This window comes from Triturus cristatus, chromosome 12, assembly GCF_964204655.1.
Source record: "Triturus cristatus chromosome 12, aTriCri1.1, whole genome shotgun sequence".
In the NCBI taxonomy this organism is placed as follows: Eukaryota; Metazoa; Chordata; class Amphibia; order Caudata; family Salamandridae; genus Triturus; species Triturus cristatus.
In genome coordinates, this window is record NC_140595.1 from 207,234,754 (window position 1) to 207,261,044 (window position 26,291).

The window sequence follows — 26,291 nt, forward strand, 5'->3', positions numbered from 1 at the left end:
TTATTACTAAATGATAAGGAGCCAGTTCCTGCGGTGGAGAGGATCTAGTAGAAGAATGCTCGCACTCCGGAGTTGTATCAAGACCACTAGCCTCTTGGATCCCTTCAAAGTCGTCAGAAGATGTATCCACCTCACCTTCTTCCACCTCCTCCCTATAACGCTCCTCTTCCAAGACTCTCTGAGCCTCTCTCCTTGAGCGGATCCGAGGAACTGGCGCCGGCGGCGCCGTATGCGGAGTCGGTGGAACAGAACGTGGAGTCGGCGGAGTCGGCGGCGCCGTAGTCGGAGTTGCCGGACACGGAGCCGAGGGAGTCGGCAACGGCGTCGAGGAGGGCTCCGAAGAAGGCCGATCCAATTGAAGTCGAGACGGATCCCCAGACGGCGCCGGAAACTGCCATGAAGGAGCCATCAGCAAAAAGGGCATAAATGGGGCCTGAGCATAATGCTGCGGCACTCCCAAGGTGTATGCCATAGGACCCACGGGACCAGAAGGTGCGCCGGATGGGAAGGCAGCCCGTTGAAAAATCCCATACATAGCATTTAGAAAATGCGTCGAATCCACACCCGGAGTCGGGAACTGTGGATAAGGGATTGATCCCGAATCCGGCTGAGGAGTACCTGGAACCGGAGCCGAAGTCCTCGACAGGAGCCACAGGATCAGCCGGCTCTGGAGAAGGCTCCTTTTCCTGTTCTTGCTCAACCTCAGAAGCAGAAGACTCCACTGGCGCCGGTGACTGTGCCGGAGACTGCGCCGGGGACCGCGCCGGAGTCCGCTTCGGCGACGGTGATCTCTCTGGAGACTTCCTAGGAGATGGAGAAGGAGACACATCCTTACTTAGACCTCGAGGCGAAGTCGATCTCGAAGCCTTGCTCTTCGAAGACCGGCACCAAGAGCTATGCTTCCTTTTCTTGTGGTGTTTCTACGACTTCGAAGAATGCGAAGTCGACGACTCCGGCCTCGATCTCTCCTTCTTCCTACCCCTCTTCTCCTTCTTTGCCTTGGCCATGAAGAGCTTCGCCTCTCTCTCCTTCAAGGCCTTGGGGTTCGTCCTTCTGCAGCTGGAACAAACCTCCACGTCATGGTCAGAAGAAAGGCACCACAAACAATCTTCATGGGGGTCTATCATCGACATGTGGCCCCCACATTCCCTACAAGGTTTGAAACCTGACTTCCTAGTCGAAGACATGATGAATTCATCAACAGTAACCCACTACAAGACTACAAAGTAGCAGGAGAGTGCTGGAAAACCGTTGCGCGTTGACGGCGCGGAAAAAAGTGAACTGACGTCATCACGCCAACGTGGCTCTCTTATGGCTCCGGTGACGTCATACGGAGTCGCGAGCGGAGTCGCGAGCGGAGCCGATGCATTATGACGTCCACATCGGCTTAGAGAGCTGGGGAAAAAAGTTTAGTGGAATGCAGGCGCAGGGGATATTCACAAAGTGAGGAATCCACTGGCAGATGTATCCATCAGAAGCTGATAATTAAGTCTACTTTTGGAATAAAAGTGCTTGAGAAAAAAAAACAATCGGCCTTACTTTGTTTTACTTTGGTGGGGTGTTACTGTTCAAGGATTTTACATACCGCAAAATTGGCCATTGGGATTTAATTTTCTTAACATGACTAAAAGTATTACCATCCAATTTAATTGCAGTTGAGCATCATGTACTTGCATGTGATATGAAACACCCATGGCAACTTAACAAAATTATCTGTAGTGAAATCCTGAACAGATTAAACTCCTGATGAAACGTTGCTGCATCACTACAGACATAGGGAGTAACCTGCGAGACAGAACCAAGACCACCTTTGCACCTTACTCCTCTGTACATCAGCCGTCCAGACGATTCAGATATGTGCAAGTAAACAAAGCTAGGAAGGTTTTTGACTACAAACAACAATGTACAGCACCAGCAATCATAGCCAGATTTAAACACTCACAATTCAGAACATGCCAATGAATTAATTCAGTTATTCTGCTGCGGTGTATGTCTACAACAACTACAAGAGCTGTCTTTCCAAATAGCATCTAAAGTCTATTGAATGCAAATGCTTATCAACTGACTGGCAAGATACAAAGCATCTAAACAAACTCGACGGCTGCGAAGGCAATTATCTATTTATGGACAGAAATGAATGCCTGTGTTGGACTGGTAGTCAACAGCAACTAGCAATATGAATTCCATCATGTGGAGAGGATCGTCATTCAGGTGGTCTACACATCCTGCATCTAGTTTGTGAGAAGGTGAAGTTTGCAGGATTATTTGAGCAATTAAAGGGGCAGGTCAAGGGGGGGACCAAGATGAATCAGATACCAGAACATCCTCTTAAAGTATGCCAAACAACTAATCCTCGTTGACAATCACAAATCTCGGAATACTAAAAACTAAGGCTCTGGTTTACCAGGTTGCCCAAGGGGAGAGCGGAAGAGGACAAGGTAGTCTTGAAACATGGAGAACCTTTGTTGGTGTTCACAAACTCCTTTAACATTTTTGTAAGCCGGCCTAGGTTTGAGTTCCATTGTAGATAAATTGCTATGATCACTTAACCAGCAGTTAGCTAGAAACAAGGTTGAAGAAATGCTCAAATAGCTGAAATTGACCTATGGACTATGCAATATAATAATTATCCAGTCTATGGCCAAATCCACACCAAAGCCTAATCAATCAGACACATTCAAGAGCCACGACCTGGACTAGCAACTCATGCTGGAATCCCAAAGTGTGTCATTTCGATGAGTGCAATCCACCCCATCCAAGGAACCATGATAGAACATTGTATGATAACATGTCCTCTCCCAAAAGAAACTAGAACTTGTTTGGTTTGAGCTTTGGGAGCATAGAGGGAGAGAGGTCTTGGTTCAAGCAAAGGTTTTATAGAACAGCTCTGGCTTTTAACAGTAGGCTGGGCTACCCAACAATATGGGAATAAGAAACAAGATTACGAAGCAGACGCATCCGTGTATGTTGGCCCAAGTAGTAGAATGCTTGGAAGAGCATATGAGGATTGAGATTCTTTGGCAGAGCTGCCAACATAAGGATTCCAGTCCTTGAGCATTAGATTCTACAGATAACAGTACTTTTGTAGGGCTGTGGTGGGTCACAACACTGGAACAGCTTGGTCTGGCAGATCAGGATGAAGGGCAAATTAATAGAATTATATATTACAGGACCAGCAGTGAAACAAAAGGGGTGCTCTAGTTGAAGAATATATTTTATCAAGGTTACAACATCTGGCATTAGCAAACTGATATCAAATAAGCATTAAAGAAACAAAATCTTAAAGGAGGAGAAGCTTGGTGTGTCTACTTACTTCTGCAGCATAGAATGCCAATCGCCAAGCCGATCACCAACAGGAAACTGTTTTATCGTGCTTTGAATCTTCACCTTCCACTCTCTCATGTAGTCATCAATATCAAACACAAATGGCTGTTGTCCAAAGTTGGCGTCTACAATCTCACCTGGCGTCTGAAGGCCAACTGTTGGGTACAGATTTGACTGCAAGAAAATTATGAGTTCAGCTTCTTCAACAAGCCAAAGATTCTAACAATGAAACTCAACCAACATTTGAGAAGAAAGAGGAGGAAGCACTGCTAACAGTGCACAAGTACAGACAGTCATAGGTGGACAAGAGAGAGCTTTGCCATCAAGCAAATTAGAGGGAGAAGCTTCTCAAGCCGTCAAATAAGCCAAAAGTGTGATTAGTCCAGTGTGGAAAAGGATAGAGCAATGTCTCCGAGCTGATTAGATTTAAAAGCTCAGAAGGTTGAGAACCATACATACCATTAGCTTTAGGATTTAACCACTACTCAAAAATAACGCAACCTTCTTCCAACCGCCAAATGTTATTTGGAGCTGGCAGTCACTCCTCCTAGCACAGCAATCTTTTTTAGTCTACAAATATTCTCTACACACAAATGTGAACTAGTTTTGTACTTTCAACAATTCCAATTAATTATACTTACAGGAAGGTCTGTGAACGCTATACCTGTGAGGAGAAACATGAAAACAATAAGCATTGTTTTGAAAACTATGTGGTCAAAGAAAAATACTTTATTTGTGTTTTATAGAACTTTAATGTGCAATAAATACAGCAGCCTGCTATCTCATTATCTGCCTGAATAAGAAAATAGGAGTTGGCCCCTACAAAAGAGAAGGATGAGTCATTACTGAGGTGGTAGCTAGGCAAGACTTAGTGGGGTAGGATATGTGAATTCTGTTGCAGGATGCAGAAGGGGGTATAGATCAACTTTGTGGGCACCTTACTCCCAAAGGATTTGCTGCCTTACAAAGGGGGAGGGGATGGAATAATTTCTCAAGCTCAAACAAGGTATGGTCTGACAATTGAGATCCATGATTATCTGTGTCCAATTAGGAGGTGGAAGTTACTGGGAGCAGAATCACTCAAAACAACTTGCTTCAAAGCTTTCTGAGAACCCAGATTCTCTAGCAAGTCAGGTTTCAAACCAGACATGCCAAACAAAACAGTAGCTTTAAGAAATAAGGCCACCACTAAGTGACCTGCTGTTGGCCAGGGCTCACACTCTTCTCTACTCCTTGAACCAATATTCAACCATAGATGTGTAAGGTTTTTATCCCATGCAAAGGCCACTGTCACTTGGCATACACTACAGTGAGGTATAAAAGATGAATAGCAAGGACTAAGAGTACCTGAACTACTAAGGGCACCTTTTTAGTCAACATCCCTCACTCACAGCTTATACTGATCCTAGAAAGCACAGCTTTGGCAGTTGGCTTGTCAGTTCACATTGAGGTTTAAGTAAAGAGTAAGGATCTTAAATTATTTTGTGATCATTTGTGGGGTTTTTTTTTAATTAATTTTCCAGGGAGGCACCCAGGAATTTATAAACTGAGTGAAGATGTCCATGATGGAGGAATAGGATTAACAATAAGGCTCCAAGTTTTTCTCTTTTGCTGCTTTTTACAGATACCGACAGAAAAACATCTATTTCTCTTTATTTCTTTTTAAATACAAACATGTAAAATAGGCCTTCTAAGTAATCTATGATGGGACCAGTCACGACTGGTAGACCAATAGCTGTGTAGATCGACACTCGTGGAGTTAAGGAGCTAAGGAAAAAAGAAAAGACAAGTTTTCCAACTTAAGCTTTAAATAGTTGCAGATGTGTAGTGTACTAAAATGGTAATGTAACATGAGTGTATTGTGTTTGATGCGTTTTCCATCTCCATTATAGAATCTTCACTGGTATTCAACACGACAAGCTCGCCAAGAACCTTACAAGTAGGTATGATATTTAATGAGTGGAGTAAAGAAGATCAGCTCAGAGTATAAAGTGTAAAGAGTCAAACTGCAATGTTTAGTACATGTATGCCATGATGTCAAGGTAGCTGCGCTGTAAATTACAGCAACATTTGTGTTTCTAAGAAAGGTTGTGTTAGCTACTTTTACTCTAGTAGAGTGAGCTCTGGGTGTTCCTGCAGAGGTTGGGTTACTTTATGGTAACAATGTATTGTTGCCTTCCAGTGGACTACAAATTGTTGGAAGGCCACCATCTTTATATGCATGAGATAATATTTGACAACCCTAGTTAAATTGTCTTCTGCCTTCAGTTTTGTAAGAAATATCTTTAAGCTCTCTTCACATACATTGTGTGGAGCAATCTTTTGTCCATGGCAGGCGGCCTTGGAAACAATGTTGGCAGCAAAATGATATGGTTAGCATAATAATATGCGGTAGCATTTCGAAGTAAAGTAGGATGTATTATATAGGCGGTTTGTATGTGGAAACAGTGTATGGTCCACTGGACAATAACCAGAAAACCTAAATATATCACAAACTCAGCATACCAATATAATGGCACGGTTTTGCCTTGCATTGATAGACTTTATTTTGAGGACTCAAAAGGCCAACACTCTAAGTTGCCCAATACAATATTAAGCTCACAAGTAGATACCCAAGCCCCTCCAAAACATCTGGACTTACTCAAATAAAGATACAAGTTCCAAGCTGGATTTAGCTAGGTATAACAAGTAGGACAATACTGTTTGTTCTCAACATGTGAGAAAATAGATGGATCTTTATATGCACAATAGAGAGAATCTTTTTCACTTGAAACAATAAAATAATCTGATGGAAAAAGAATTCCTTTTCTTGAAGAAAGTCTATACATTCAGGGTGTGGGCTTATGTGGCCTTACAATCTCAAATTCATGAACCACGTGCCCATTTTAAGTCTATACATTCACGGTGTGGGATTATGTGGCCTTACAATCTCAAATTCTTTAACCACATGCCCATTTGATCGAAGGTAGGCTGTGGTGCAAGATCTTACTTTAGACAGCAGATCCAGTTTCAAAAGAAATCTACGCATGGCTGTTTCTACAGGTGAAGCGGATCTGTGAACCTCCATTGTCAAGGTCACTCAGGGACCCTCAATGCCACCCTGAATTGATTCAGCATACTAGTCATGTTTTTCATTAGAGGAAGTTCGGGGGGAAAAATTTGGAGAAATACCTGTGCCCTGTATGTCAAAAGGGAATTCCTCCACTAAGTAAGCCGCAAGTCTAGTTTCTGGATCAGACATTTTATCTCTCCTGTAATGGCGGATCCCCACTTGAACCCCACATAGTGAGCAGGTGGCAGTTGGCACTCACGGTCGAGTCTGCAGGGTTAGAGGTGGTAGCTGAGAGCTAAGGAGGGTGGGTGGAAGGTGAGACAGAGCGAAACACTGGACTATTGTGACCTGTTGGAACATTGGGCGGGGGCATGTGGCTCCGCTGATGTATTACACGGCAGGTTCTGATGGACTTGAGGACTGGAGGTAGTACAGGAAGAAAAACCGTAGAAGGTTTGCTGCAACTGCTGGTAGGCGAAAGAGGAGAGGGAGTGAAAGATTAAACTCCATACAGAGAGAAGGAGAGGGAAATCTCTCCCCCAAAGTTTCTGATCAGGTCGCCTCCAGCAACTTCAATCGTGGCTGTTGAGTGCTACCTGAGGCATGGTAAATCGCTGTTGGATATAGCCAACCTTGCTGAGGACCCTTGCTGTTTTCTTCGGGGAGGGGGGGGGCTCGTGCATACGGACTCATCACATTCCTCTGGACTTCAGCATCAATCTAAATAAGACGGGGTAATACTGGCTCCTTTGCTATGCTCATGCACCTGTTATAAACCTTTCTGATCAGTAACAGGCTGGAGACAGGATATGGAATGGAAGACTTCATTTGCAATTGTCTACAGTTCACAATACATCTCTATTGGTGGAATACACGTTAAAATTAGAGCCTCAGTTTACCTTGTTAGGAACTTTTACCTATCGTTTGATATCGGGGGTGACAAACGTGAACTCCGCTGTTATGGGGGTCAGGTTGTGGTAGCAATAGGGGCAGCCGTTTGGTGCCCAAGGGGGAGCCATACAATAATAGAAGGTTAGATAATGAAGACGTCTCCAGGAAGGAATTGCTTGCAAAAACTGCAATATTGGTGCGTTTGGACAATGTAATAAGATTTTGGAAGTCCATTCACCGGAGTTTTCTATCAGAACTTTTATTGTCAGAATGATGATGTCTATGAATGATTTGGAAAGGGACTTGGCCAGCAGGCAATTTTTTCCCAAATATTGCAATATACAATAAAAGAAAATAAACAAAATATAGAAAAAATAAAATAGTCTAGCTAAGCAATGCAGGCACACTAGCTCTGGCACTCAATAGCATTTCTTTCCAGGCAGCTCTACACATGTGATCAGGCAAAATGTTGTCACTGAGAGTGGAAGACAGTCAACGGATATGTGGGCTGAACCATTTCCCCATGCTGAATGCAAAATGTGAATGATATGAAAATGCCAATCTATGTAGAGGGCTAATCAAAAGCCCCTCTATGTAGAACTAAATGTATGCATTTTTATAGTTAATTTTCAGGGAAACAGGAGACTGGCAAAACAATTATGTGATATCCAGAACCCACGTGTTAGACCAAAAATGACTGTGCGTTCGAAGTATGCAGTTCAAAGTAAGAGTGTTTACCTACGCATGTTACACAATGTGAGGGGGACTCAACAACCCTTGAAGGGAATGTGATGCCTGGAGAATCTAACGGTTCTCATTGGTAACCACCACTCGTTTGATATTAGCTGTGGGCTAATCAGAGCCAAAATGAAAAAAATGCACTAGAACAAGCCTTTTCTCCCTTGAAGTATAAAAACTTTGGCATATAAAGGAAGGCACAAAAACAGAGTTCCTGTGTACTGTAACTCAAATTGACCTGTCTTCCTTGAAAGATATATGATGAAACTATTTTTCAATTTTGTCAGGATACCGCAGAGGATCTGGGGTTCCTGGCAAACTAGGGAAGAAAAAAAAGCAGGGTTGCCCGAACATGCATTTTTTTTACCCCCCCCCCCCAGGTAGGCCACGACCCGGGGTGGGGTGGGGGTTATTTGTGGTGGGGTGCCATTTATATTAAGGGGGCGCAACCAGCCCCCCCTCACCAGGCCGATTTTGGTCCAGGGGCAGCCGATTTAAAAAACGTGGGGAAAGGCCATGCGGCCCACTGCGGATTTCAGCCCCAAGACCCCATTGCCCGGGGCCTGGCCGTACAACAAGTGGAGAAACGCGAGTTATAGTTACATTAGGGCACGAGTTATAGTTTCTTCATATAGACCTCTTCCCCAGGAAGAGATATATATATATATATATATATATATACACTGAAAAAACCATAGGTTTCACACATGTTATAGTTAGCTGTACATTTCACTCGTAAAAAACCAATGAAATTCCCGCGTTATAGTTAGTGCAGGCAACTATAACTCACGCGACCGCAATCTTCTGCTGATGCTAATACTGTATTTAGACAATTATTTGCCCAGGTCTTCTTCCATTAAATTTTAGCTATACATATATTACAAATATTTTTTTTTCATAAAGACACATATGTCATCAGCAGAAGATTGCGGTCGCGTGAGTTATAGTTGCCTGCACTAACTATAACGCGGGAATTTCATTGGTTTTTTACGAGTGAAATGTACAGCTAACTATAACATGTGTGAAACCTATGGTTTTTTCAGTGAATTTGCAAGGTTTTTTAAATGCTATTTCCTAACTATAACGTGTGTGAAACCTATGGTTTTTTCAGTGAATTTGTACGGTTTTTTAAATGCTAAGTTACTTTACGCCATTCGTGGCATGCGCGCCCAGTTAACACAGTTCGTTCCGTGCGCGCACCGTGCGCGCACAGTGAGCACGCGGTGCGCTTCGCGCACCGCGCGCCCACTTTACGCAGTTAGTGCCGTGCACGCACGGTGGTCACGCAGTGCGCTGCGCGCACCGCGTGCCCACGTTAAGCGGGATGGTCCATGTACGCACGATGCGCTTCGCGCACCGTGCGCACATGGGGGACATATTATGCGCATCTTTGTGAAATGTATTCTTTGTTAAATTCATTGCTGTAATATGCCATGCACGGGCACCATTTGTACACGGGGTGGGGAGAATGTGGATAATTTTTTTTTTTTTTTTTTTTTAATTTTTACCGTACGCGTACGGTAAGCGTAATCGGCGATTTTCCGATTGTGCTTGGGGGGTGTTTGGGGACCCCTGTTTCAATGCTGGGTGGTTAGGATCTCATGAAACTGCCTCTTTACACATTTTTGGGGTTCGTTTTTGCTGCCCAACTCAGGGAGCGAGAGAGAAAATGGCGGCCGCCGCTTCCTGGTTTCGACCGATTCGAATGTTTACTAAGAGCTAAGAGCCAATCAAAATCGCACTCGCGCACGCCACCGTACGCGTACGGTAAGCGCACCGTAAGCGCACCGTAAGCTGGCTCAGATATATATATTGATTTAAAGGCTATTTTCTCAGAATCTACTGAACAGATTTACACCAAACATACAAAAGGCACTTCCTTGACCTGAGGACTACCTCTCTGCCAAATTTCAAGTAATTCTGTTCAGCCGTTCGGGCTGTAGCTGTGTCTAAAGGTCCTATGGAAAAATGCATGGGAAAAACGCGTTTTGGGACCCCCCTTTTATCTCAGCCCCCGCTTCACGAATCCCCCCGAGACTTTCAGGGTAGGAGCGGAGCTCAACGCCCCACCTATTTTGAAAAATTCGCAAGGATTCGTCGACCGGCGCCAAAGTTATTCAAAATAGAATGTTGCGGATTTCCTATGGAAACGTGGTCCTAACTATAACTACCTACTGGCAACCGCCAGTAGGTAATATATATATATATATATATATATATATATATATATATATATATATATATATATATATATATAAAAAAAACTTTACTACACATTGTGCAATATTGTTATTATGATGCATATTTTGTCAAACGGATGGCTACCTAAAAAAGGTTTTCCAGCGCTACCTCAATTGCAGACTGAGTCACTCCAAATTAAAAGGCAAGAAGGGAGCTTATTTGAAAGAATCCGGTGACGAAAAACAGGTTTTTAAAAGATTCCAAAATGCAAGGAGTGAGTCCGAGGAGGACATCCGGGCGCCCGGACCGCCGACACCGAGGGGCTTCTTCCACGCAGATCAGTGCACGGACCGACACTACCTCCACCAGCTCTCCGGACCTCGCGCAGATCATGGCGGAACGCCGGAAGGCACTCCAGGCGGTGGCCACTATGAGCCCACAGGACAGAGACACAGATTCCGAGCGGGGCCCCCACATCTTCAGCTCTGACGACGAAAGGAGTGCCACGCCGAGGTCACGAGAGGGCTCGGTGACACCCCCGGTGGTGACCCCTCAGACCGCAGACACTCTCATCTAACAAGCAGCCCCCAGACCAGAACAGGCGGGACACGAGCACGCACAACCCGGCTAATCGATGGGAACGAACTACGCCACAGAGCCCGACAGAGGGCAGGACACCTATGGACATTGACAATATACGGACTACCGCCAGAGCGAGAGTCGGCAGCCACCTAGAACCACCACCCCCACAACTACGAACTAAAGTTTCACTATGATCACTAGTTTGGGCACACCGCCTTGTGCGGTGCGCCCCCAGTATTGGGACTGTTTCCCACCGTTGTTATTGTTCACCCCCCTCCCTGCATACCTTTTCCCTACCATTCCTGCAGCGGGCGAGGTGACCGCCATAGACGACACAGTGCATGGACGGACGATAGGCGGCGGGCGTGGGGCTGGAAGCGACGACCGTGGGGTTCGCCACACGATGAGCACACATACAGATGCCTTCCCGCATCACACCTCACAACTCCCCTAACACAGACATAAAGTTCCTGACACTGAATGTCCGAGGCATGCACACCGCACGAAAACGATACTCTATCTATGCCTACATTAAGCGACAACAGGCCCAAGTTGCACTCTTACAAGAGACGCACCTGACGGTAGGGGAAGTGGACCGGCTACAAAAAAAGTGGCGAGGCATAATATGCGCCACGACCTACTCCGCGTTCGCCAGAGGCGCCCTAGTATGGATCAGGCCGGGGGTGCCATTTAAAGAGCAACACAGACTCGTAGACAGAGAAGGTCTATACGCGGTGCTGACGGGTTTATTAGAGGGTCAACAACTACTGATAGGGAGTATATATGCCCCCAACTCGGAACAGGAGGGATTCTGGGGCACACTCACACGCACATTGGCACAACACACTTCAGTCCCATGGCTCCTAGGAGGGGATTACAACTGCACTCTGGACCCACGCCTGGATCGCTCACATCCCCCACAGGCCCACTCCCCTGCACACAAGCAAGCCGCGGACCTCCGCAGATGGGTGGCCAAATGGGGGTTGGCAGACATCTGGAGGACCCGCTACCCCACTGCGAAACTCTACTCCTTCCATTCGATCCCACATAATCTGAGGGTCCGTTTAGACAGGTTCCTCGGCTCCATGTCACTCGTGCCCTTGGTACAGGACTCTGACTATCTCGGCAGGATAGTGTCGGACCACGACGCGCACACTATGGTCCTCCGTTGGAAACCGCCTCACCCCCCGATTCCGACTTGGAGGATGCCTCGAGAATGCCTCACAGACCCGGTGTTCCGTCACACACTTGAGGAGTTTATGCAGGGCCACTTCCGCCAGAATGACAATACGGCGTCCACACGTTCGGTGGAGTGGGACGCATTTAAGGTGTGCGCCAGAGGCCACTGCATCCAGCAAGTAGTCGGGGTAAGGAGAGTGCTGGACAAGGCCTTGCAAAGGGCGGAGTCCCAGCTCATGGAACTCTCGAAAAGGGCGGATCAGGGGGCCGCCACAGTGACACAACTCTCAGAGGCCAAAACCTCCCACGCGGTTACGTTGCGCGATCTGCGTAAATACAACTTTCGCGCATACGCGGCTCGAGCGCACCGAGAGGGGAATAAGACGGGATCGCTCCTGGCCTGGTTGGCCAAACAAGACAACACCGCGTCCTATCACAGAACTCATGGCCCCAGACGGGCAACTGAAATACTCACAGACAGATATCTTGCGCATCTTTCACGGGTACTACGCGACCCTATACCGCGCCCCACGGGCCGGACCCTCGAGAGATCTCGCCGGCTTCCTAGGCGAGTCGCCCCTGCCTGGGATCCCCCCCGACATCGGCAAGGACTTAGACAAACGGATTCTTGCGGTTGATGTGAAACAGGCGATTAAGGCACTTGCCCGCGGGAAGACGCCGGGTACGGACGGACTCCCGATCGAGTTCTACCACGCATTCGTGACGCTGCTGGCGCCACGCCTGGTCTCCATATACGAGGAGGCGGTAACTCGTAAACTGCTTCCAGACTCGATGCGGACGTCGGTCGTGGTGACCTTCCTGAAGCAGCATAGAGACCCCGTACTCCCGGCCTCCTACCGACCAATAACGCTCCTGAACACGGACTGCAAGATCCTCGTGAAAATTTTAGCAGAGCGATACAGTCGAATTCTCCCAACGCTGGTGCATCCAGACCAGTGTGGGTTCGTTCCCCGACGTAACACCTCACACAATCTGCGCCGCTTCTTTCATGTCCAGGACCAGACGAAGGGACGGTATCCCCGGGCGGCGTGCTTGGTCCTGGACCTAGAAAAGGCGTTCGATACCCTGTCGTGGCCTTACCTGTTCGAGGTCTTGAGTCGTATGGGCGTCGGGCCTGTGCTGCTGGCCTACACACAGCTGCTGTACGGGAGCCTCTCCTCCAGGGTGAGAATCGGCAGACTAGTGTCGGTTCCGTTCCCGGTGACCAGCGGGACCAGGCAGGGTTGCCCCCTCTCTCCTCTCCTCTTCGCTCTGGCGATGGAGCCCCTGGCCATTAGGCTGCGACGGGAGGGGGAGACTTGGGGGATCCCCATAGCGGGTGTCACCCACTGCGTGTCTCTATACGCGGACGATCTACTGATCTACGTCCGTGACATATCGGCTGACCTTACATCCATTTGGACGACACTACAGGAGTACGGGGACACTTCGGGACTCCGGGTCAACTGGGAAAAATCGTCCGTTTTCCCTTTGGGCGCGCGCGCAGAATCTCTGACGATAACGTTAGGTGCGCAGACGTTGAAATGGGAAGGGACTCCCCCCAGATACCTGGGGGTGCGCCTATACCACTCCCCCAGAGACCTCTTCGAGGGAAACCATCGGAGGGCACTGATCAGCCTGCGCTCGGCTGTGGAGTTCTGGAAGACTCTTCCATTAGCACCTATAGGACGCGTCGCAATCGCGAAGTTGATCATGGTGCCGCGAATGCTCTACTACTTCGCAAACCTTCCAATAATCCCACCCCGTGCTTTTTTCCGGGAACTAGACACGCTGCTAGCAACCTTGATCTGGGGGGGCGGTCGGCACCGAGTAGCGCTGCGTACATTGTATCTACCTACGACGGCCGGAGGCCTGGGGGCCCCATCCTTCGAATCATACTTCCTCGCGGCACAGCTCCAGTGGTTATCCCAGTGGACGGCGGAGCGACATATGGAGGAAACAGTCACGGATGCGGGTAGACTACCACAGCCCGCGATCCGACGTATGCTGTTACCGGGCTCAAAGCCGATACGCACACATCCGCTTCAGGTCGTTGTAGCCCGCCGATGCATGATGCGGATACACCGCATGTCCAGGGGACGGCCGCTGTACTCCCCCCTGCTCCCTCTGGTGGGGTTCCCGCGACGGAACGGACACTACACCGCGAGGGCCCTCCAGGTGTGGACGGACCACGGCGTCACAGAGATGGAGGCGCTGTTTCAGGAGGGGCAGTTGAGGACGTACGCACAGATGGTGGAGTGGTATGACCTCTCCCAGGGACAATTCCTGAGACACAGGCAGCTGCTGGAAAGTAGTGGCCGCTTTTGGAACCCACGCGATGGGGAACCCCCGACGCATCCGGTGTTGCATACAGTGCTGCGCATGGGAGCGGGCAGTCACCTGGTCACCTGGCATTATAAAGCGATTAGGGAGTTGGCGGACGTTTCCCTGGACAAACTCCGGGAAACGTGGGAGGACGATGCAGGCCGCGTATTCAACGACGCGGAGTGGCGCAAAGCCCTGGAGTCCCCCAAAAAGGTGTCCAGGAACGCGCGATTTAAAAATATCCAATTCAACATTCTCCACCGGGCGTATCTTACTCCAGACAAACTCCACCGGTTTTACCCTGAGACGCGATTTGACTGTCCCCGATGTCACCTGACAGACGCCGATTTCAAGCATATGTTCTGGGCCTGCCCCTCCATACACCGTTTTTGGGAGGAGGTGTACCAAACCGTCAGCGCTACAACTGAAATCCCGGCTGCTGCCACCTGGGAGGAGTGTGCACTGGGGTTGTCCCCGAAGAAGAAAACCGCGAAGGTACAGTGGAAGTTTATGTCCCTAGCCGTGCTCCTCGCGAAGAGGAACATCGCGATGCATTGGAGGGCCCCAGAAGGACCGTCCATACCGGCGTGGGCAGGCGCAGTGCTCAAATGGGGAGCAGCCGAGGAGGAACTGTTAAGGGAGGAGGAGGCGAAGGGCGCCCGTAAACACCCGATATCTATGGAATGGGCGCTCCTCCTCATCCTTTTTAAGCAAAACTACGAGCCGAGGGACGCCCCGGCCGTGTCACAGCTCACCCCTCACGCCTCTCCGACATCCCCTGGCCGCCCCAACCTGGCGGAGGGCGCAGACGACTCCGCAGGTAGACAGAGCACCTAGGTGCGAGAGCGAGCGCGGACCCGGCCCCCTGTGTCGCGATAAGCGATGACCGACAGACTCGACCCCCCCCCTCCCCTAAGTAGATCTCAGGATGGATCGCTCGCACTAGCTATCAGTCCTCCCACAATCTGGCACGTGAACCTCGCCCCCGCCAGTCCCGCACTCCCACCCCCCCGTCCATTTTCCACCTCCTACTCCCTTCCTTCCCCACCCCTTCTTTTTCCAAGTTTAAGGATCCCCCCCCCTCCCTAGGGCCCGTTCCAAACCGCCCCGTAGGCGGTAGTTGCCCCGGTTGACGGCTTACACGCCGTGGTCCTAGATACACGACCCGACAGTGAACCTGGGAAAGAAGGGAATGCTGCATACACTACATTGGGGAGGTAGTGCTGACCCCGATAGAGACGGACGCTGGCGACATTACTGTGCAGACATACACGGGGACGGAGCAGAGCGCACTAGGGGGCGACCAGCCTTACCGCTTATAATAGATACCTTCGGCAACTAACGAACTACAGCACCCACTCACTATAGCTCATGCAACGGTTGCTGATGATGTAACGTAATGATTGGAGCATATATAAGCGAAAGTTTACTGTAATGAAATGCATGCAAAACCCTAATAAAAAAAATTGAAAGAAAAAAAATGCAAGGAGTGAGTCACATTCTCTTAGGGTTGCAAACAGAGTCTTGGTCCAAGATAAGAGAATGCTCAACCTCCTTGATGGTATTTCCCAATTCTGGGAATTACGGCCAGCGTCAAATGGCTGGAGTGCAACGGGCATGCGATGAATACCAAGACCCCAATGATCTAAGATAGCGAAGCCTGGTATTTGATAGGCATATGTGCATATAACACAATGCCTCTCAATGGGTAGCCGGTGGAGAGTCTTTAACAGAATGGCTGTAGAGAAAAACTTGGGGGTAAGAAGTTTCAAAGCAAGAGACGTGCAGCCACATTTTGCACAATCTTGTGGCATTTGAGAGGTGATTTTGCCATCCCCAGGTACAAGACGTTCCCTTAGAGCAGCCTAGTAATAACTAGGGCTTGGACTACGGTTATCCGAGTAGAGTTTACCTACAGCCGCACTTAAGTAGGCAGGTCGGTAGCTGATGGCCTGTGTCAAAATTGTTAGAGCGCTAAGCACTCTGGTTCAGTGGCACCGTACGATGGCCTCTAAATAACTACGTTCCCCCTTGAATTCCATTCACACAGATTATGAATCAGAACACAGTTTCTTTTCACAATTCCCCCAAACAGATACATTTCTAAAAAAAACTAATCTTCAGTGCTGTATATTTTTTTAAAAGGAGGAATGAGAAGGCCTGGTTACTGTCAACACAGCCCTGTTTTTTTATATGAACTGTGTGTATATCGGTATTTTTATTACCTGCACTTAACTACTGTTATAACATGGTTGGCCTTTGTGTTAGCCAACCGGGCAGGATTTAACCAAATGAATAATGGGTCTGACTGTTAGAACTATGTTGACCTTTACCAGAGGCATACGACAGTTGATCTAGAGCAATTTCTTACCTTGTATGATATAATCTTTATAACTAGGATGCAATACCGTGAGCATGTGTGTCCACTTGGGCAGGACTTGACCTAATGCGTACCCGGCCTGACTCAACCGCGCAGCCATGACATTAAATTGGGCAGTTCGGCACTCAGGAGGATTAAATTGTCTTAGGTTTATATCCATGTAGATAGAAAATGACCACCATTGCAGGTGTAATGCTACAACATTACAACCCCAGCGCAGACAGCCCAGTACCTGGATTACACCTAACATGCAGGACACTAGAGTAGAACTGACATCTACTCACACTCAAGTGATAGTGAGGCAAAGCAATGCAGATACACTTGCACTGCCATCCAGGAGAAAAACTGGCCAGCACTCTCTGTGTCTGACATATTCTAAGATACAACCTACATAGCGACTACATATCCCAGGCACCCTCATGCACAGTTATCAATGAGTGGTGCATCACGCATTGAAGTGGGACAGTTAGCCACAGTCCCTAGGGGAGTATCTAAACACATGCACTTACAGTTTTGGTGACCACCATTATGTAGTAAATAGCCACCATAATGTAGGAAATAGACAATGTCACAGAAGCTGTTTAGAATGGCACTCTCCAGCCATGTAATTATTTATGGAAATTGAACAAACATACAGTTTTTCCAAAGATGTTGCCAGTTGGCTTAATTTTGCTTTCGACCTTTATGATTATCAGCAAACATTGGCATGTATACTGCACCAATCTGAAATGGTAATATGGTGGCTGCTTTCACTTTTAAGCATCCAGGAGTGTCTGAGCCATTCTTTACAGCAGGAGTGATTGGACTTTGATAATTAGGGAATCTGGAGCTCAATTCAGACCGCCATCAATAACAGCCCCCAGATCCGTTACAATATCTGTATCTATATTAACATCTATATGTACATCTATTCTCTGGAAAAAACCAAAGGTTACAGAGACGTTATAGTTAGGCTCATGTTTCACGCGTACAAAACCAGAGAAATTCAGCAGTTCAAATTAGCTGAGTGAATGTCTGTATCAGTCTGTCAGTTGGTTGGTATCTAAGTGGCTTTATGGGTGGGTGAGTGGGTACATGAGTGGCTGTATGGGTGATTGATTGGTTTTTTGTCTGAGTACCTGTATGAGTGTCTGTGTGGTTAGGTGAGGGTATGTGACTGCCTCCATTAATTAATGAGTGAGTGGGTGAGTGAGTGGCTGAGTGGGTGAGTGAGTGGCTGTATGGGTGAGTAACCTGTATAAGTGAAAGGCAGTATAGGTGAGTGTTGGAATATATCAATGATTATATGTGTGAGTGAGGAATTGTGAGTGGCTATATGGGTGAGTGTGTGTTTGTGTGATTGACTGTAAGGGTGAGTAAGTATGTGTTAGTATCTGTATGAATAAGTGTGTGTGTGTGTGTGTGTGTGTGTTTATAACTGTATAGGTGAATGGCTGTGTGACTGACTGTTGGTGTCTGAGTAGGTGTGTGAGTAGCTCTATAGGTGACTGACTGTGTGAGTGGCTGTATGGGTGTATGAGTGGATAGATCAGTGGCTGTTTTAGTAGGTTGGTATATGAGTGACTGTATGGGTGACTGAGTGGATGTGTGCGTAGGCGTATGAATCAGTGAGTGGGTTTCTAAGTGCTTGTATGGGTGTGTCAACTGTATCGAGAATGGTAGTGTGGAAGTTGGAGTGGGTGTATGAAAGGTTATATTGGGGTGTGAGTAGTGCGTCAGATTCTGTGGATGATGTAATCAGTGATGCCACTGACCTTGTCATGAGTTATTTAATTGGGAGGTTATAAGCAGTGCACTTCGGGGGCCGAGTTATAGTTAGCTCGGCTAACTCTAAGTGCTGAATTTCTCTGGTTTTGTACGAGTGAAACATGAGCCTAACTATAACGTCTCTGTAACCTTTGGTTTTTTCAGTGAAAAAATAATGAATTAATGAATGAGAATGAATGAAATATATATATATATATATATATATATATATATATATATATCTATATATATATATATATATATATATATAATCTACTGGCGGTCGCCAGTAGATAGTTATAGTTAGGACCACGTTTCCATAGGAAATCCGCAACATTCTATTTGGAATAACTTTGGCGCCGGTCGACGAATCCTCGCGAAATTTTCAAAATAGGTGGGGCGCTATGCTCCGCTCCTACCCTGAAAGTCTTGGGGGGATTCGTCAAGCGGGGGCTGAGAAAAAAGGGGGGTCCCAAAACGCGTTTTTCCCATGCATTTTTCCATAGGATCTTTAGACACAGCTACAGCCCGAACGGCTGAACAGAGTTCCTTGAAATTTGGCAGAGAGGTAGTCTACAGGTCAAGGAAGTGCCTTTTGTAGGTTTGGTGTAAATCTGTTCAGTAGATTCTGAGAAAATAGCCTTTAAATCAATATATATATCTGAGCCAGCTTACGGTGCGCTTACCGTGCGCTTACCGTACGCGTACGGTGACGTGCGCGAGCGCGATTCTGATTGACTGTTAGATCTTAGTAATCATTCGAATCGGTCAGAACCAGGAAGCGGCGGCCGCCATTTTCTATCTCGCACTCTGAGGGGGTGGAAGAAAAACAAATGTAAAAAACATATAAAGGGGCTGTTTAGACTGCTCCCAACCACCTAGCTTTGATGGAGGTGTCCTCAAAGAACCCCTAAGGGCAAAAATGTAATTTTAATTTTTTTCGAAAATTCGCCGATTACGCTTACCGTACGCGTACGGTTAAAAAACTGAAAGAAAAAAAAAATATCCATATTCTCCACACCCCGTGTGCAAATGGTGCCCGAAGGGCAACAATTATGCATGGCATATCAACCATCCATAGCACAACAAAAAATCAAACAATACCTTTCACAACGAAGCGCATATGTCCTCCATGCGCGCACGGTGCGCGAAGCGCACCGTGCGTACATGGCCCATCCAGCGTAACGTGGGCACGCGGTGCGCGTAGCGCACCGCGTTCCCACCCAGCGTGCACGGCACTAACTGCGTAAAGTGGGCGCACGGTGCACGAAGCGCACCGCGTGCTCCCTGTGCGCGCACGGTGCGCACGGAACGAACTGCGTTAAGTGGGCGCGCACGCCACGAATGGCGTAAAGTAACTTAGCATTTAAAAAAACGTACAAATTCACTGAAAAAACCATAGGTTTCACACACGTTATAGTTAGGAATTAGCATTTAAAAAACCTTGCAAATTCACTGAAAAAACCATAGGTTTCACACATGTTATAGTTAGCTGGACATTTTACTGATAAAAAAACCAATGAAATTCCCCCGTTATAGTTAGTGCAGGCAACTATAACTCACGCGACCGCAATCCTCTGCTGATGACATATGTGTCTTTATGAAAAAAAAATATTTGTAATATATGTATAGCTAAAATTTAATGGAAGAAGACATGGACAAATAATTGTCTAAATACAGTATTAGCATCAGCAGAGGATTGCGGTCGCGTGAGTTATAGTTGCCTGCACTAACTATAACGGGGAAATTTCATTGGTTTTTTATCAGTAAAATGTCCAGCTAACTATAACATGTGTGAAACCTATGGTTTTTTCAGTGAATATATATATATATATATATATATATATAAAACCTGTTTTGCTTTTGGTGTGATCATGACTTTTAATGTGTCCTTATTGGTAAGAAGTTGTCTGAACTGCTGGCAAACCTGATTGGGTCTACTGCAGGTCTATGTCCACTGTTGGCTCTCCTAAACTATACTGTGGAAATTCACGAAACCCCCAGGATGATGCATGACCCAGATCTCCTGTGACAAAGAGAAGACTCTCCACGTTCTAGAAATGCTCTAAATAAAATAATTAAGCTAAGTATTAAAGATATTGATATTTGTAATGGTTTGGAAGAGTCCCTAAGCACACCTTACAATTACAGACCTGGAGATTTCTATCCCGATTATGAAAATAACTTACTGAATGCTTTAGTTTGGCACCTCTTCTCACATGGCACCTTCTGTGATGCACCTATTTCATACATTATTAGTCTTAAATGAGTATTGAAATAAAGCTGTCTGATGTATGTGAGATGGCTATTTGCCCAAAATAATGGGCAGCACAGGAAAAAGTACAAATGTAAATGCAAATACATGGAAAGTACACTAATAGTTGAGTCAATGAAACCCTGCTAATCCATTATTGCTGTGTATTGATTATGTGTAATGTACCATCCTTTATTACCTTTCTATGCATGTTAACCCCAATGTATGTTTTTAGAAACTGCTGATCAGTTTAGATATTCTTTTTGGGGGGGAATGTGTTTATTTGCATTTTCTTAGTTACATTACAGAAACAAGTCAGATATTCAAAGCATCTCATTTCTTCCTTCATTACAAACCGAGCGGAGTTCGACAGTATTGTCACATAAATAATCAAGAATACAAAAATAATTCCTATCAACTTGACCCCTTTTTCCTCCCTTTCCCCCCACAGATCCCCCCCACCCACAACTTACTGCGAGTCTGAGCGCAAGACCATAATATGTCAAATATGGCATCCATATTTTCCATAATTTTGTCGGGTACCCTTGTGCTTTGTATCTCGTTTTCTCCCCAAGCATATACATATCCATACCCCTTCGCCATTCTTCCAGTGTTGGATTAGACGCTACACCCCATGACCTTGCCAAGTCTCTTTTGGCTACTACCAAGCCCGGTTGGAGCAACGTCAGCTTCACTCTGGGGAGGTCAATCTCTGTAGGTATGCCCAGCAAAATAAACATGGGATTTGGGGGTATTGATTCCTGCAGAATGAATTCCAACTCCGTCAGCAGCATTCCCCAATATATCTGTCTGTACCTGTGCACATTCCCAGATCGTGTGGAAAAAAAGTCCCTTCCGTGGTCTTAAATTTCAGACAGTTGGGTGACTCTGCTCTACCTATCCTATGTAGTCGGGCTCTATCATAATATATTCTGCGTAAATACTTAAATTGGATCAGTCGAAGTCGTGATCTAATAGCTACTTCCCTGGGGTGCATCAGAGCCATTTCATAATCTAAGTCGTCAATGTCCCCCAGATCCGCCTCCCATCTTGACCTAAGCTTTCATAAAGGGTCCGGTGTATTGTTCATATTTGTCCTATATGTCCTGGACACTGCCTTTTCCCTTATTTCGTCCATCAGTAACTGTCCTTCTAACAGGGAATACTCAGGGAGACCCTCCATATCAATATGTTGCGCCCGCCAAGCGTGTTTCAACTGTAGGTATTTGAAATGCTGCATTTTATTCATAGCATACTCATTCTGGAGATACGAAAATTTCACCAGTTCCTTACAGTATACTATGTCTTTAAGTTGAGAGATGCCCACCAAATCCCACTTCTGAAAGCCTGACAGCTTGGAAAATTCCTTGAGCCGTGTTCCCATCCAGAGCGTGGTTTCCCTGGTCACCCGGCCATCCCATTTCATGTGTCTCTCTGCTTTCTTCCATGCCATTATCACAATTTGCTTGGCCGGCAACAGCAATGCGATTCCTCTGCCCCCGTAAAGATAGTGAGAGTATGGTCTTTTGATAAACTGTGTGTGTGTTCAAGCGCATATGTGGGGTGGTCCCTCTCTCCGAATGTCTATTCATTCACTATCAGCTGGGCTGCCCAGTAATAGGCCCGAAGGTCCGGTAGTGAAATGCTGCCACTGTATTGGTTGCATTGTAGTTTTCCCAATGCTATCCTAGGGGGTGTCCCTCCCCAGAGAAACTTTCTCAGAATATCGTCTAGCTTGGTGAACACCTCTTCTGGAATTGGGTGGTAGATATTTTGCAAAACATATAAAAATTTTGGGAGTATTATCATTTTGAAGAGCGCCGCTCTGCCAAGTAGTGTCAGCAGCAGTGATGCCCATCTTTACACGTCTGAGCGAAATTCCCCAAGCACCTTATAGAGTTTCAGCTCTAGCGCCAGCATCTTATCCAGAGTAACGTAAATACCTAAATATTTTATCAAAATGGGTGTGACCTGTAGCTGACTTTCGGTAGACAGCACGCTCGACATTCCGCCTTGCCGGATAAATACATGACTTTTCCCAATTAATTCTGTACCCTGAGTGTGTGCCATATTCCTCGCAGTTCGTCATAATATTAGGGAGTGTCGTTTCGGGGTCGTGTGTGTGTGCCATATTCCTCGCAGCTCGCCATAATATTAGGGAGCGTCGTTTCGGGGTCAGTTTAGATATTCTTGATCAATTTACCTAAAGATACTAAATAAAACAAAACGCTACAATACAGTTGGTATGTATTGATTTATACAGGTTCAATTACATTCGATTTCTTGTCCTGAACAATGTACACTAATTAGTTTGTATTTTCCGTAGAAAATTTGGTACATGAAATACAAATGAACGAGTTACTTACCTTCGGTAAAGATGTATCTGGTAGAGACACAGTCTAGCCGCAGATTCCTTAACTTAGAATATCCCCCCAGGCGTCAGACTAGATCTGGAAAAATCTTTTTCCCCAGCAGCACCCTCTGCACGCCGGAGGGCGGCGTTGCCTGGCTCCGTCCTGACGTCGTCCACGGAAGTGATGTCAATGGAGCCATATAAGTCCCACCCGGAGTGCTGACGTCAGTTTTCTCATGAGAAACATTTCCGCGCCACAATGCGGAGCCACTACAAAAACTGTGAGAGTATAGTAACAGTGTGCGAAAAAAGAACAAAAATCTGTGAAACAAGAAGAACAAGAGACCAAAGAATGATGAGTACCATTTTCACGTGGTGAGGGTTCTCAACACTTGAAGGGACCATGTAGAAAGAGTACTCAATACTTGAAGGAACTGAAGGGAGTGAACAAAGCACCAGTTACCAGAAATGGTCTCACCCTAGCAAAGAGCCTCACCCCTCCGAAGAGGCAATGGCATTGGAAATGAAGGGCATGACAAATGAAGGACAGTGTGCAACCACAGAATGGATGCGCATGAAAGACAGTCTGTCAGCACAGGATGTAACCGTAAGGGACAACAAGACTAGAACATCATGTCTCATGGCGAGTGACCAAAAGTGAGCAACAACAAAGAACGTCCACCAAACTCCTCACAGTGACCTATGACCTGGAACATAGGCAAATAGAACCTCAACCCAATCGACTGCAGCATAAACAAGGAGACCGCAAGGCAATGGAGGGGAAAGACGAGGGCAGAGGGAAGGTTGAAGAACATGAGAATGTCCATGCCAGAGAACCTGGGCGTAAGAGCACTGAAAGCATGTAACCAAGCCACCCAAAACGAGAAAGGGAGGAGAACGGGAAGGATGGGTGGGCGTTAAGGAATCTGCATCTAGACTGTGTCTCTACCAGATACATCGTTACCAAAGGTAAGTAACTCGTTTATCTGATAGAGACATCTAGCCGCAGATTCCTTAACTTAGAATAGATACCAAAGCCATACCCCATTGGAGGAGGGTCTGCGACTGAAAACCCACCAAGTTCCAAAGAGAACTATGCTGTCAATAAATTGACCAAAACACGGTGGGGACAGAAATGCCAGCGCGTCTGATACCAGTCCCATGATGCCCCGCAGGGGAGCTATAAGAAAGGGAAGGCAAAGTCACCACAACCCTACAGAGGACAGGCAAGACCTCAGTCGTCCAGTCAGGAACAAAAGAAAGACATAGAACAAACAAGGTCGGTGCATAATGGAAGAACGAGTATAAACTTCTGCAAAAATAAGTTCAACTGAACACCAGATCCCATGGATCCGCAATAGACACAGTCCCAGAGAAGGGACAAGCCAGGAGGTCAGCGTCAGAGCAGAAAAAGTGAGCATACATCACAAAGGATGCCAAGAAAGGAAGGTGAGTGAACAACGTCACCATGCCTAGATATACAGAACCGTGGCTACCAGAATAACCATGCATGTGTAATGACAGGATACACACAAAGAGAAAATGTGTACCATGAGAACTACACCACACCCATGTAAAAGCCCAAGGACTGAGGCATCAGGTAGTCAAGCCGTCAACCGTACCTAGAGGTACCAACAGTGAAGGAAAAACCGGGGCTAGAGAGAGAGGGCTAGAGAGAGATAGAGAGAGATAGAGAGAGATAGAGAGAGATAGAGAGAGATAGAGAGAGATAGAGAGAGAGAGATAGAGAGAGATAGCGAGAGATAGCGAGAGATAGAGAGATAGAGAGAGATATAGAGAGAGATAGAGAGAGACAGAGAGGGCTAGAGATAGCGAGAGATAGCGAGAGATAGAGAGGGCTAGAGATAGCGAGAGATAGAGAGGGCTAGAGATAGCGAGAGATAGAGAGAGATAGAGAGGGCTAGAGAGAGATAGAGAGGGCTAGAGAGAGATAGAGAGAGATAGAGAGAGATAGAGAGAGATAGAGAGAGATAGAGAGGGCTAGAGAGGGCTAGAGAGGGCTAGAGAGGGCTAGAGAGGGCTAGAGAGGGCTAGAGATAGAGAGAGATAGAGAGGGCTAGAGATAGAGAGAGATAGAGAGAGATAGAGAGGGCTAGAGATAGAGAGAGATAGAGAGGGCTAGAGAGAGAGATAGAGAGGGCTAGAGAGAGAGAGAGAGATAGAGATAGAGAGGGCTAGAGAGAGAGATAGAGATAGAGATAGAGAGGGCTAGAGAGAGAGATAGAGAGAGAGATAGAGAGAGAGATAGATAGAGAGATAGATAGAGAGATAGATAGAGAGATAGATAGAGAGATAGATAGAGAGATAGATAGAGAGATAGATAGAGAGATAGAGAGATAGAGATAGATAGATAGATAGATAGATAGATAGATAGATAGATAGATAGATAGATAGATAGATAGATAGATAGATAGATAGATAGATAGATAGATAGATAGATATATAGAGGCGTGTATATAAACAAATTGAAAGCAAGGGGAAGAACTCTAAGAGCATGCCGCAGGGTAATGAGACTCCACAATAGGTACCAACAGCACCAGTGTGAAGCAGGTCACAACAATGTCAGACAACGGGGAAGGAGCCCTGGCCTCCCGTGGGACAGGCGGGGACACCGACCACAACACGAGTAAGAGTGAAAAATATACAGACAAGTCTGACAGATAAGGAAGCAATATCGCGTTGTGTCGACTGAGAACCCACAACCAGATAAACACCTGGAGTGGAACACAGACAACTAGGCCACAGTGGGTCAGAAAACAGCAGCATAGACCAGGAGCAGAAGCCCCTAACCCTGAGCGTGGCAATCATCAAAGGGACCAGAGTCACTGCCAGGGAAGTGCAGATGGAAATAGAAAACAGGGCAATGCTCAACAGTGACGTAGCTGGCGGACATTCCACTGCCCATAGACAAAAAAAACCACTGGAACCGAGCCATGAGAGAAGACAAACACTTCCCCACACCAGGAATGGAGCACAAGGAACACGGCCGGCACCCTGAGACACCGAACACAACCTGTGTGTATACAAACACGGAGAAACTGTTGCAGAACGGAACAGAATACCACACGCCCAAGGGGCACATGCCGACAGGCAGAAAGAGCACAGGGAAGCCGAAAGAACACGCCATGGATAGCCAGGTGTAGCAAAAACCCAAACACAACATCGGGGAAGTGTACCTCCACAGAGGTAGGAGAGAGCTATGGACCACACCATAGCGGACAACCCGGAAGCCCCAGGAGAGAGCCACATGAAACCCATGGGTCTC

At 46.6% G+C, this 26,291-nt stretch overlaps 1 protein-coding gene across 1 annotated transcript in view; it reads right to left on the minus strand.

Moving 5' to 3' along the window:
* The window catches only part of RANBP10 (RAN binding protein 10), a 413,778-nt gene that overhangs the window by 244,612 nt on the left and 142,875 nt on the right, over positions 1–26,291 (minus strand). Inside the window, exons 5-6 of the mRNA XM_085639148.1 lie at positions 3,966–3,988; positions 3,314–3,498 (exon numbers count right to left, since the gene is read on the minus strand). Of these exons, the coding sequence (XP_085495274.1) occupies positions 3,314–3,498; positions 3,966–3,988 (208 nt within the window). The remainder of the gene's footprint in view (positions 1–3,313; positions 3,499–3,965; positions 3,989–26,291) is intronic.